General features: G+C 51.6%; 1 protein-coding gene across 1 annotated transcript in view; it reads left to right on the plus strand.

The window, feature by feature from the left end:
- Nucleotides 1-279: 279 nt before the first annotated feature.
- Nucleotides 280-12,240, plus strand: part of LOC139240165 (dual specificity protein kinase CLK2-like) — a 32,383-nt gene continuing 20,422 nt past the window's right edge. Inside the window, exons 1-3 of the mRNA XM_070868572.1 lie at nucleotides 280-429; nucleotides 9,042-9,205; nucleotides 11,366-11,606. Coding sequence (XP_070724673.1) covers nucleotides 9,042-9,205; nucleotides 11,366-11,606 — 405 coding nt within the window. The 5' untranslated portion in view covers nucleotides 280-429. The remainder of the gene's footprint in view (nucleotides 430-9,041; nucleotides 9,206-11,365; nucleotides 11,607-12,240) is intronic.

Here is a 12,240-nt window from a genome sequence, read left to right on the forward strand (position 1 = left end):
GGGCCTGGTGACTTGTTTACTGCAGTCAGTCAGAGAGGGGGCGGGGCTGGCGACTGGTTTTTGCTGTCAGTCAGTGAGCGCGAGAGAGAGATTGGAGGGAGGGTGTGGGGGCGGGGCTGGCGACTGGTTTTTGCTGTCAGTCAGTGAGCGCGAGAGAGAGATTGGAGGGAGGGTGTGGGGGCGGGGCTGGCGACTGGTTTTGCTGTCAGTCAGTCAGCGAGCGGGCGTGTGAGGCGCCGGGAGGCGGGACTTTGGCCCCGCGCGCACGTCACAAAGAAAGTGGGCGGGGCCGGCGCCGTCGCCGCGCTGCCGTTGGGTTTTTTTGAGCGGAGGGAGAGAGAGAGAGCGAGAGCGACAGGCGGCGGTCCGCGGGAACCCGCCATCACGGATTTCTTGTGGGACAAGCACACGGGGCTGGCTGCGAAAACGGTAAAGTGTGGCTCGGGGGCGGATGGCGGGCGGCGGGCCTGTGCTGGTTCGGGGGTCAGGGGCGGCGGTGAAGAAGGACAACAATTTGTGCGGCCCGCTTCGTCCTCCCGTCAGGCGACAAGATGGCGGCCGCTGCCAAATGGCGGCCGCCTCAGCCGCTGGCTTTGCGGAAGGGGGGGGGGGAGATTAGACAACAACGCCGCCATTGGAAGCGGATTATTATTATTTTTTTTTTACATTTTTTAAAAGAAAAAATTGTGAAGGGAGGGGATGGGTTTTTTGTTACGCGCCGTGTGCGCGCGCGCGCAGTCGCGGTGCCTGCTGGGATTTGTAGTCCACCCGGGCTGGTGTACCCCGGATGGGGAAGACACGCCCCCCCCCACCCCCTCCATTGTTGACACTGGGCTCTGGGACTGCTTCTGATTGGAGGCTTTGCCTTCCCCCCCCCCCCCCCCATTGGTCCCACAGATTTAGCAGCATCTGACCTGTGGAGTTTTAAAGCCAGGAGCAAAGGATTTGCACAGGCTACATGCTTTTCCTTTGGGATAAAGGCAGAAACATAGAACATAGGGGCAGGAGCAGGCCATTCGGCCCTTCGAGCCTGCACCGCCATTCAATAAGATCATGGCTGATCATTCACCTCAGTACCCCATTCCTGCTTTCTCTCCATACCCCTTGATCCCTTTAGCCGTAAGGGCCACGTCTAACTCCCTTTTGAATATATCCAACGAACTGGCCTCAACAACTCTCTGCGGTAGGGAATTCCACAGGTTCACAACTCTCTGAGTGAAGAAGTTTCTCCTCATCTCGGTCCTAAATGGCTTACCCTTTATCCTTAGACTGTGACCCCTGGTTCTGGACTTCCCCAACATCGGGAACATTCTTCCTGCATCTAACCTGTCCAGTCCCATCAGAATTTTATATGTTTCTATGAGATCCCCTCTCATCCTTCTAAACTCCAGTGAATACAAGCCCAGTCGATTCAGTCTCTCCTCATATGTCAGTCCTGCCATCCCGGGAATTCAGTCTGGTGAACCTTCGCTGCACTCCCTCAATAGCAAGAATGTCCTTCCTCAGATTAGGAGACCAAAACTGTACACAATACTCCAGGTGTGGCCTCACCAAGGCCCTGTACAACTGCAGCAAGATCTCCCTGCTCCAATACTTAAATCCTCTCTCTATGAAGGCCAACATGCCATTTGCCTTCTTCACCACCTGCTGTACCTGCATGCCAACTTTCAATGACTGATGTACCATGACACCCAGGTCTCGTTGCACCTCTCATATCTCTGGGTGGGTGGGCCACTTCCCATATCTCGGGAGCCTCCCATCAACAAGAGCAGGCATCGATGACAAGATCCAACACCGCCTCCAGTGTGCCAGTGCAGCCTTCGGCCGCCTGAGGAAAAGAGTGTTTGAAGACCAGGCCCTCAGATCCGCCACCAAGCTTATGGTCTACAGGGCTGTACTAATACCCGCTCTCCTGTATGGCTCAGAGACATGCACCATGTATAGAAGGCACAAGACGCTGGAGAAATATCACTAACGATGTCTCCACAAGATCCTACAAATCCCCTGGGAGGACAGACGCACCAACATTAGCGTCCTCGACCAGGCCAACATCCCCAGCATTGAAGCACTGACCAAACTCGATCAGCTCCGCTGGGCAGGCCACATTGTCCGCATGCCCGACACGAGACTCCCAAAGCAAGCGCTCTACTCGGAACTCCTTCACGGCAAACGAGCCAAAGGTGGGCAGAGGAAATGTTACAGGGACACCCTCAAAGCCTCCCTGATAAAGTGCAACATTCCCACCGACACCTGGGAGTCCCTGGCCAAAGACCAGTCTGTCCTAAATGGAGGAAGTGCATCTGGGAGGGCGCTGAGCACCTCGAATCTCGTTGCTGAGTGCATGCAGAAACCAAGCGCAGGCAGCGGAAAGACCGTGCGACGAGCGTTTATATAGCGCCGTTCGCCACCAGCGGACCGCTGTCCCGAAGCGCTTTGCAGCCAAGGGGCCACTTTTTTAGGGGGTTGCAATTGTGGGAAAGGTGCCAGCCCAACTTGCACGCAGCAAGCTCCCACATAACAGCGATGCAATAATAACTTGACTATTGTGTGCAGTTTTGGTCTCCTATTCAGAGTAAGGACATTCTTGCTATTGAGAGAGTGCAGCGAAGGTTCACCAGACTGATTCCTGGGAAGGTGGCTCACCGTGGCTAACAGGGGAAATAATGTTAAATCCAAGGAAGAGGCATATAAATTGGCCAGAAAAAGCAGCAAACCTGAGGACTGGGAGAAATTTAGAATTCAGCAGAGGACGACAAAGGGTTTAATAGAGTACGAGAGTAAGGGAACATAAAAACTGACTGCAAAAGCTTCTATAGGTACGTGAAGACAAATGTATATAATGGGGAACAAAGAAATGGCAAACCAATTGAACAAATACTTTGGTTCTGTCTTCACTGAGGAAGACACAAATAACCTTCTGGAAAATACTAGGGGACCGAGGGTCTAGTGAGGAGGAGGAACTGAAGGAAATCCTTATGGGTCAGAAAATTGTGTTCGGGAAATTGATGGGATTGAAGGTCGATAAATCCCCAGGGCCTGATAACCTGCATCCCAGAGCACTTAAGGAAGTGGCCCTAGAAATAGTGGATGCATTGGTGATCATTTTCCAACAGCCTATCGACTCGGGATCAGTTCCTATGGACTGGAGGGTAGCTAATGTAACACCACTTTTTAAAAAAGGAGGGACAGAGAAAACGGGTAATTATAGACCGGTTAGCCTGACATCGGTGGTGGGGAAAATGTTGGAATCAATTATTAAAGATGAAATAGCAGCGCATTTGTAAAGCAGTGACAGGTTCGATCCAAGTCAGAATAGATTTATGAAAGGGAAATCATGCTTGACAAATCTCAAATTTTTCAAGGATGTAACTAGTAGAGTGGACATGGGAGAACCAGTGGATGTGGTGTATTTGGACTTTCAAAAAGCTTTTGACAAGGTCCCACACAAGAGATTAGTGTGCAAAATTAAGGCACATGGTGTTGAGGGTAATGTATTGACGTGGTTAGAGAACTGGTTGGCTGACAGGAAGCAAAGAGTGGGAATAAATGGGCCCTTTTTAGAATGGCAGGCAGTGACTAGTGGGGTGCCACAGGGTTCAGTGCTGGGACCCCAGCTATTTACAATATACATTAATGATTTAGATGAAAGGATTGAATGTAATATCTCCAAGTTTGCAGATGACACTAAATTGGGTGGCAGTGTGAGCTGTGAGGAGGACGCTAAGAGGCTGCAGGGTGACTTGGACAGGTTAGGTGAGTGGGCAAATGCATGGCAGATGCAATATAATGTGGATAAATGTGAGGTTATCCACTTTGGAAGGCAGAATATTATCTGAATGGTGACACATTAGGAAAAGGGGAGGTGCAACGAGACCTGGGTGTCATGATACATCAGTCATTGAAAGTTGGCATGCAGGTACAGCAGGCAGCAAAGGCAAATGGCATGTTGGCCTTCATAGCGAGAGGATTTGAGTATAGGAGCAGGGAGGTCTTACTGCAGTTGTACAGGGCCTTAGTGAGACCTCACCTGGAATATTATGTAAAGTTTTGGTCTACTCTGAGGAAGGACGTTCTTGCTATTGAGGGAGTGCAGCGAAGGTTCACCAGACTGATTCCCGGGATGCCAGGACTGACATATGAAGAAAAACTGGATCGACTAGGCTTATATTCATTGTAATTTAGAAGAATGAGAGGGGATCTCATCAAAGCATATAAAATTTTGACGGGACTGGACAGGTTAGATGCAGGAAGAATGTTCCCGATGTTGGGGAAGTCCAGAACCAGGGGTCACAGTCTAAGGAGAAGGGGTAAGCCATTTAGGACCGAGATGAGGAGAAACTTCTTCACCCAGAGAATTGTGAACCTGTGGAATTTTCTACCACAGAAAGTTGTTGTTGCCAGTTCGTTGGGTATATTCAAAAGGGAGTTAGATGTGGCCCTTACGGCTAAAGGGATCAAGGGGTATGGAGAGAAAGCAGGAATAGGGTACTGAGGTGAATGATCAGCCATGATCTTATTGAATGGTGGTGCGGGCTCGAATGGCCTGCTCCTGCACCTACTTTCAATGTTAACTCGGATCGCCTGTTTTTCTGACGTTGGTTAAAGGATTATACATTGTGCCACACTCCCCCCTGTGGATCTTTTATGTCCACCCCGATTTAATGCCTCATTGAGACCTTATTGAGGTGTATAAAATTATGAGGGGCCGAGATAGAGCGGATGGGAAGGACCTGTTTTCCTTAGCGGAGAGGTCACTAACCAGGGGGCATAGATTTGAAGTCATTGGCAGAAGGTTTGGAGGAGATTGCGGGGGAATATTTTCACCCAGAGGGTGGTGGGGGTCTGGAACTCACTGCCTGAAAGGGTGGTAGAGGCAGAAACCCTCACCACATTTAAAAAGTACCTGGATGTGCACCTGAAGTGCCGTAACCTACAGGGCTACGGACCGAGAGCTGGAAAGTGGGATTAGGCTGGGTGGCTCTTTGTCGGCCGAATGGCCTCCTTCCGTGCTGTAAATTTCATTGATTCTCTGAGCACAGCTCAAGGCGCCGGGGGGGGTGGGGGCCCAGTAGATAGATTTCCAAGGAAGCACTGGATAAGGTGCCACAATATAATTGGATTACATTACACAGGATTACACGGGATATACGGCACAGACACAGGCCATTCGGCTCAACCAGTACATGTCGGCTCCACTCGAGTCTCCTCCCGTCTTTCCTCGTCTAAATCTATCAGCCTAACCCTCTATCCCCTTCTCCCTCATGTGTTTATCCAGGTTCCCCTTAAATGCATCGATACTATTCGCCTCAACCCCTCCCTGTGGCAGCGAGTTCCACATTCTCACTGTTCTCTGGGTAAAGAAGTTTCTCCAGAATTCCCCATTGGATTTCTGGGTGACGATCTTATATTGATGGCCTCTAGTTATGCTCTTCCCCACAAGTGGAAACACTCTCTCTGTATCCACTCGATCAAAACCTTCCATAATTTAAAAGACCTCGAATAGGTCACCCGTCAGCCTTTTTTTCAAGAGAAAAGAGACCCAGCCTGTTCATCTTTCCCTGATATGTACACCCTTGCATTTCTGGCATCATCCTTGTAAATCTTCTCTGCACCCTCTCCATTGCCTCGACATCCTTTTTATAATATGGCGACCAGAACTGTACAAAATTAGGGCTGGTGCGGATTGCGGGTTATGGATTGAAGATTGGTTAATGAACAGAAAACACAGACCGAAAGAGAGACTGCATTTCTGTCGCACCTTTCCCCGCCACCACTGGTCCTCCCAAAGTGCTTTACAGCCAATAAAGTACTCTTTTAAAATGCAATCACTGTTGTAATGTGGCAGCCAATTTGCACAGAGCAAGCTCCCCAAACTGCAATGTGATAATGGCCAGGTAATCTGTTTTAAATGTTGATTGAGGGATAAATATTGGCCCCAGGACACCGGGGAGAACTCCCCTGCGCTTCTTCAAAATAGTGCCCCGGGATCTTTTACATACGCTTGAGAGGGCAGGCGGGACCTCGGTTTAACATCTCAACCGAAAGACGGCCCCTCCGACAGTGCGGCGCTCCCTCAGCACTGCCCCTCCGACAGTGCGGCGCTCCCTCAGCACTGCCCCTCCGACAGTGCGGCGCTCCCTCAGCACTGCCCCTCCGACAGTGCGGCGCTCCCTCAGCACTGCCCCTCCGACAGTGCGGCGCTCCCTCAGCACTGCCCCTCCGACAGTGCGGCGCTCCCTCAGCACTGCCCCTCCGACAGTGCGGCGCTCCCTCAGCACTGCCCCTCCGACAGTGCGGCGCTCCCTCAGCACTGCCCCTCCGACAGTGCGGCGCTCCCTCAGCACTGCCCCTCCGACAGTGCGGCGCTCCCTCAGCACTGAACTGGAGTGTCAGTCTGGATTTTTTGTGTTTTGAGTAGAAATAAACGGGACTTTTTCGGGTTGGCGGGCTGTAACTAGCGGAATACCGTAAGGATCAGTGCCTGGCCCTCAGCTATTTACAATCTATATTAATGAACTGGATGAAGGGACTGAGTGCAACATGTCCAACTTTGCTGATGATACAAAGTTAGGTGGGAAAGTGAGCTGTCGGGGGTTCAGAGAGCTAGAGACAGGTTGACTGAGTGGGCAAGAACATGGCATATAGAGTACAGTGTGGGGATGTATGAACTTATCCACTTTGGTTGGAAAAACAGGATATTTTTTGAATGACGAGAGACCGGGAAATGTTTGCATTCAGAGGGATCTGAGAGTCCTTTCGCAGAAAGTTAACGTAGGTACAACAAGCATTTCGGAAAGCAAGTGGCATGTTGGCCTTTGTTACAAAGGGATTACAGTATAGAGCACCTGGAGTATTGTGCACAGTTTTGGTCTCCTTACCTAAGGAAGGATATACTTGCCATTGAGGGAATGCACTGAAGGTTCACCAGACTGATTCCTGGGATGGGGGGATTGTCCAATGAGGAGAGATTGAGCAGACTGGGCTGATACTCTCTCTAGAGTTTAGAAGAATGGGAGGTGATCTCATTGATGCACATATCTCTTAATTCCCGGAGAGTCCAAAAATCTACCGATCTCAGCCTTGAATATACTCAACGCCTGAGCCTCCACAGGCCTCTGGGGCAGAGAATTACAAAGATTCACCACCCTCTGAGTGAAGAAATTTCTCCTCATCTCAGTCCTAAATGGCCGACCCCTTATCCTGAGACTGTGTGACCCCTGGTTCTAGACTCCCCGGAGGAAACATCCTCCCTGCATCTACCCTGTCAAGCCCCCTCAGAATCTTCATTGTTTCAATGGGATCACCTCTCATTCTTCTAAACTCCAGAGAGTATCGGCACATTCTACACAATCTCTCCTCATAGCACAATCCCCCATCCCAGGAATCAGTCTGGTGAATCTTTGTTGCACTCGCTCTATTGCAAGTATATCCTTCCTCAGAAAAGGAGACCAAAACTGTGCACAATACTCCAGGTGTGGTCTCACCAGAGTACAATTGCAGAAAAGCTTCCTTACTCTTGTATTCCAATCTCTTGCAATAAAGGCCCACATAGAAACATAGAAAATAGGTGCAGGAGCAGGCCATTCGGCCCTTCGAGCCTGCACCACCATTCAATATGATCATGGCTGATCATGCAACTTTAGTACCCCATTCTTGCTTTCTCTCCATACCCCTTGATCCCTTTAGCTGTAAGGGCCACATCTAACTCCCTTTTGAATATATCCAACGAACTGGCATCAACAACTTTCTGTGGTAGAGAATTCCACAGGTTCACAATTCTTTGAGTGAAGAAGTTTCTCCCCATCTTGGTCCTAAATGGCTTACCCCTTATCCCTAGACTGTGACCCCTGGTTCTGGACATCCCCAACATCGGGAACATTCTTCCTGCATCTAACCTGTCCAGTCCCGTCAGAATTTTATATGTTTCTATGAGATCCCCTCTCATTCTTCTAAATTCCAGTGAATATAAGCCCAGTCGATCCAGTCTCTCCTCATATGTCAGTCCTGCCATCCAGGGAATCAGTCTGGTGAACCTTCGCTGCACTCCCTCAATAGCAAGAATGTCCTTCCTCAGATTAGGAGACCAAAACTGAACATAATTTTCATGGTGAGGTCTCACCAAGGCCCTGCACAACTGCAGCAAGACATCCCTGCTCCTATACTCAAATCCCCTACCATTTGCCTTCCGAATTGCGTGCTAAGATTCTGTGCCTAAATCTCTCTGAAAACCAAGGACAGTCTCTTCAGTGGGCACAGACTGGAGTTTGAATTTGCCACCAGATCCCAAACTCAATTTGCAAAATTCCTGGGAGGGAATAGAGAGATTGGATGCAGTCCATTTGATGCACACCGTGTTTTCAAATATCAAGCTGAGCAATGATCGCAGGCTGTAAGTGCTGTCCCAGTTCAGTGATTGCAAATGACCTTCACAGAATCCTCCAAATTTACAGCACGGGAGGAGGCCATTTCGGCCCATCGTGTCCGCGCCGGCCGACAAAGAGCCACCCAGCCTAATCCCACTTTCCCGCTCTCGGTCCGTAACCCTGCAGGTTACAGAACTTCAGGCGCACATCCAGATGTGGTGAGGGTTTCTGCCTCTACTACCTTTTCAGGCAGCGAGTTCCGCCCCAGACTCCCACCACCCTCAAATCCCTTCTAATCCTCCTACCAATTACAACGTACTTTCAATCTATTCCCCCTGTGATGTTTTACTATGTTAAAGGCGCTATATAAATGCAAGTTTGTTTGTTTTCAGTCTTGTGTTTTACATAGATGCCGGACATTTTCATGGGAATTGATAAAAGCCTGGAATTCCACGTTACGTCTAACTAACATTCACAATATGCAATTTGGAGAATGGCACAGGCTAACAGATGGGAATAAGAGGAGGCCATTCAGCCCCTCGAGCCTGTTACACAGGAACAGGAGGAGGCCCATTCAGCCCCTTTAACTGGCGCAGCAGGTTCATCAGGTTTAGGCTGATCTGTAGACGTCTCCATTTACCCGCCCAATAACACCTCCTTTCCGTTTCCTTTTTGCAGATGCCTCGTTTGAGGCGGTACCGCTCTTCCGACCGGGAGAGCCGGGACAGTTACCACGACCGTTACCGGAGGAGTAGGCGGGGGAGGCGGAGATCCCGCTCACGGTCGAGGAGCAGCGACCGAGACAGACGGCACCGCAACGAAAGCTACATCAGGTCCAGAAGGTTTGTAACCGTTCTCCCTATTGGCTAGCGAGCAGGGGGAAGCAGTGGGTCGTTTATCGTGCCGCATGGTATCTCTTCCCCCGCCCCCCCCCCCCACCCACCGTCTGTAACTTGCTCTCCTCCTCCCTGCCCACTCCAGCAGGATGACCGTATCAGTGTGTCGCTGCAGAGGGCCACAAGAGGGATCTCTTGATGCCCTGGAGCCGTCCGCCACCGTTCAGCGCGATACAGAGCCCCACACAACTTGTACCGACTGTGTCTCACAGAAAGGCCGATCTCTTTTTGTTGGGACTGTGATTGGCTAACTCTGCTCGTCGAGCACAGTGCTTCAGACACGGAGCTTACAACTTCTACTTGCTTCGTAAATCTGTGGCAGGGATATAGAAAAAAATAGAAAATAGGTGCAGGAGCAGGCCATTCAGCCCTTCTAGCCTGCACCGCCATTCAATGAGTTCATGGCTGAACATGAAACTTCAGTACATAGAAACATAGAAAATCCAGCCAGTCAACAACCAGGGGGCATGGATTGAAAGTAATTGCTTGGAGGTTTAGAGGGGAAATTTCTTGGGACGGGGGGTGGGTGGGGAGGCGCCGGGGGGGGGGGGGGGGGAGTATCTGGGATGGAACTCGCTGCCTGAAAGGGTGGTAGAGGCAGAAACGCTCACTGCATTTAAAAAGGTACCTGGATGTGTGCGCTTGAAGTGCCGCAACCTGCAGGGCTACGGACCGGGAGCTGGAAAGTGGTATTAGGCCGGGTGGCTCTTTGTCGGCCGGCGCGGACACGATGGGCCGAAATGGCCTCCTTCCGTGCCGTCAAACCTCTCTGAGTCTTAAGAACTGCAAAGGGGAATGTTTATCGGACAGCCACAACTGTGACTCTCGGCCGCTGTGGGCTCATTGCGAGATGGGTTTTACGCACAGGGTAGAACACTGTCCCTGTGGGGTAAGCGCAGCACCTGCAGCCCAGGGCACTGCCTTCTGCTAAAGCGCTGTGGGTTACAATCGCCCGGCGCAAGCGCAGATGTGGGGGCTTTTCCGACCAGAGAATGGCTTGCCGCACGCCAATCACTTTCAGTCATCGGTGATTGGTTTAAGCATTGCAGCAATTAACACGAGAAGGAATTCAGTCATTTGCAATCGAGACGCCGCTCTGAGCAGCAGTACCAGTAGCGGAAGGGTGTCTTGACTAACACGGTATCCCTGCATTGCAGCAGGCACAGTCGAGGCACATCGGTCGACCCTGCGACGCTGTTCTGATGCGCCTCATTGCTCGCAGTCTCCTCGAAATCGGGCTCTTCTTCCGATGTGCGAGTGATTTGAGCCTAATTTTGTTAGAAGACCCGTGTGGCATATTGGAAGGTTAGACAAGAATCACGTGCCCTGGGACTCTGGATGCATGCTTGAGAGCCTTGAGCTCGGCACTGACTATTAACGCACTCTGTGACTCACCCACTTTATTGTCTTGTCTTCAATTGCAAGGGAATCTTGTAATGGGATGGGAGGATAACCGCCCCCCCTTGAAAATGTTTCCAAATGGAGATAAATTGATTTGAATTCAATCCCCCGCCACCCCCCCCCCCACCCCCCCCCTGCAAAAATCCAGTCCGACATAATTTGCTATCTCGAAGGTCTAACACCGTGGGCCCTCAAGTCCCCCACGAGCCCGAAGCGTCACGTTTTGAAGCTGCAACCATCTTTGATCTGTCGCGGGGTGGCCGGCGATTTAACGATTAACGTTTTGCTCCTTTGCTTTCTGTTCACGAGGTCTTGCTGCAGGTACGTAGAGCAGAGGCGCGAGCACCAGTGGATTGTGCGGAGTGAGAGACTAAACCGGGGCGCCCCCCCCTTCTGCAGCCGGTTGGGATTTAAAGCCTGTGCGGGGATGCAAAGCGAAGGCGTTTGTGATGTGGCCACTTAGTCACAGCCTGGACTGGGGGCAGCTTTAGAAATGAAATCACCGTGGGCTGCACCGTCACCCTTGCGAGTTAATTTTAGATCTATTTACTATCTCGTCATGTCCCGGTGCCTCGGGCTTGGCCCCCTGCGGCCGTTGAACTTGACGCGGACCCATTTCCTTTTGCATTTGGTCAGTAAATGCCTGTGTTTCTCCTCTCCTTCTTGTCCCCACCCCCTCCCTCCCTCCCTCCCCCGCGACTATAGTATAGAGAACTGCTCGTGCGACCGGCGGATGTACAACGAGAGGCGGTACTGCGACGCTTACCGGGGCAACTACAGCCGGGACCAGGGAGACGGCTACCACGAGCCGGACTACTGTTCGCGCAGCTCCTACGACTACCGGCGCTCGCAGGAACGCGACAGGAGCTACAGGAGTCGGAAGAGCAGCAGACGTAAGCACAAACGGCGGCGGCACAGGAGCAGGTCATATAGTCGCTCCTCCTCGGTGAGTACTCCCGTCTCTCTACCCGTGTACCAATAGTTTTTTTTCCCCCCCTTTTACAGCCCCGCAGGATTGGGTAAGTACAGCCATTTTTTTTTTAAAAAAAAACAAAACAAATTCCGCTTTTCTTAACGGGTTGCGTGGACTGTTTTTTGGGGCGGGTCGCTCGCGCCCACCGGCCTTGGGGAGGTTGTTCTTTTTGCCCGTTGCTTCTGGGCGGCCGTAGCCCTCGTGTGTCACATCTGCCTTGATCGCCGAGTGCTTGTGGTCGGCTGTTTGCTGTCGCCGGCAGGCCGCTGCCATTCTGCTGTGGGGGGGGGGGGGTCGGGGTTATTTCCGCCTGTATCCACTGCTGTCTGAGCCGGTAGGGGGGGTGGAGGGGGTAAGGGGGTTGGTAAATTGCCCCCATAGCTGCTCTCATCCATTGTGGCCAGGCTGCAGCGGCATCATGCTGGCCGCTTGCTTTCTCTGCCGACGTCCCCGGAGAGGAAATCAAACGTCTGAGAGCCAGAGTTGCTCTGCGGGGGGGGGGGGGGGGTTTCTCCCTCACCCCTCCCACACTCCCGATTTGTTTCAGGGTCTGTCGGCCTCTCCCTCACCGCACACGGTGTCTACTCTTAACGTAAGCTGTGCTGGA

This window comes from Pristiophorus japonicus, chromosome 30 (assembly GCF_044704955.1).
Source record: "Pristiophorus japonicus isolate sPriJap1 chromosome 30, sPriJap1.hap1, whole genome shotgun sequence".
Lineage (NCBI taxonomy): Eukaryota > Metazoa > Chordata > Chondrichthyes > Pristiophoridae > Pristiophorus > Pristiophorus japonicus.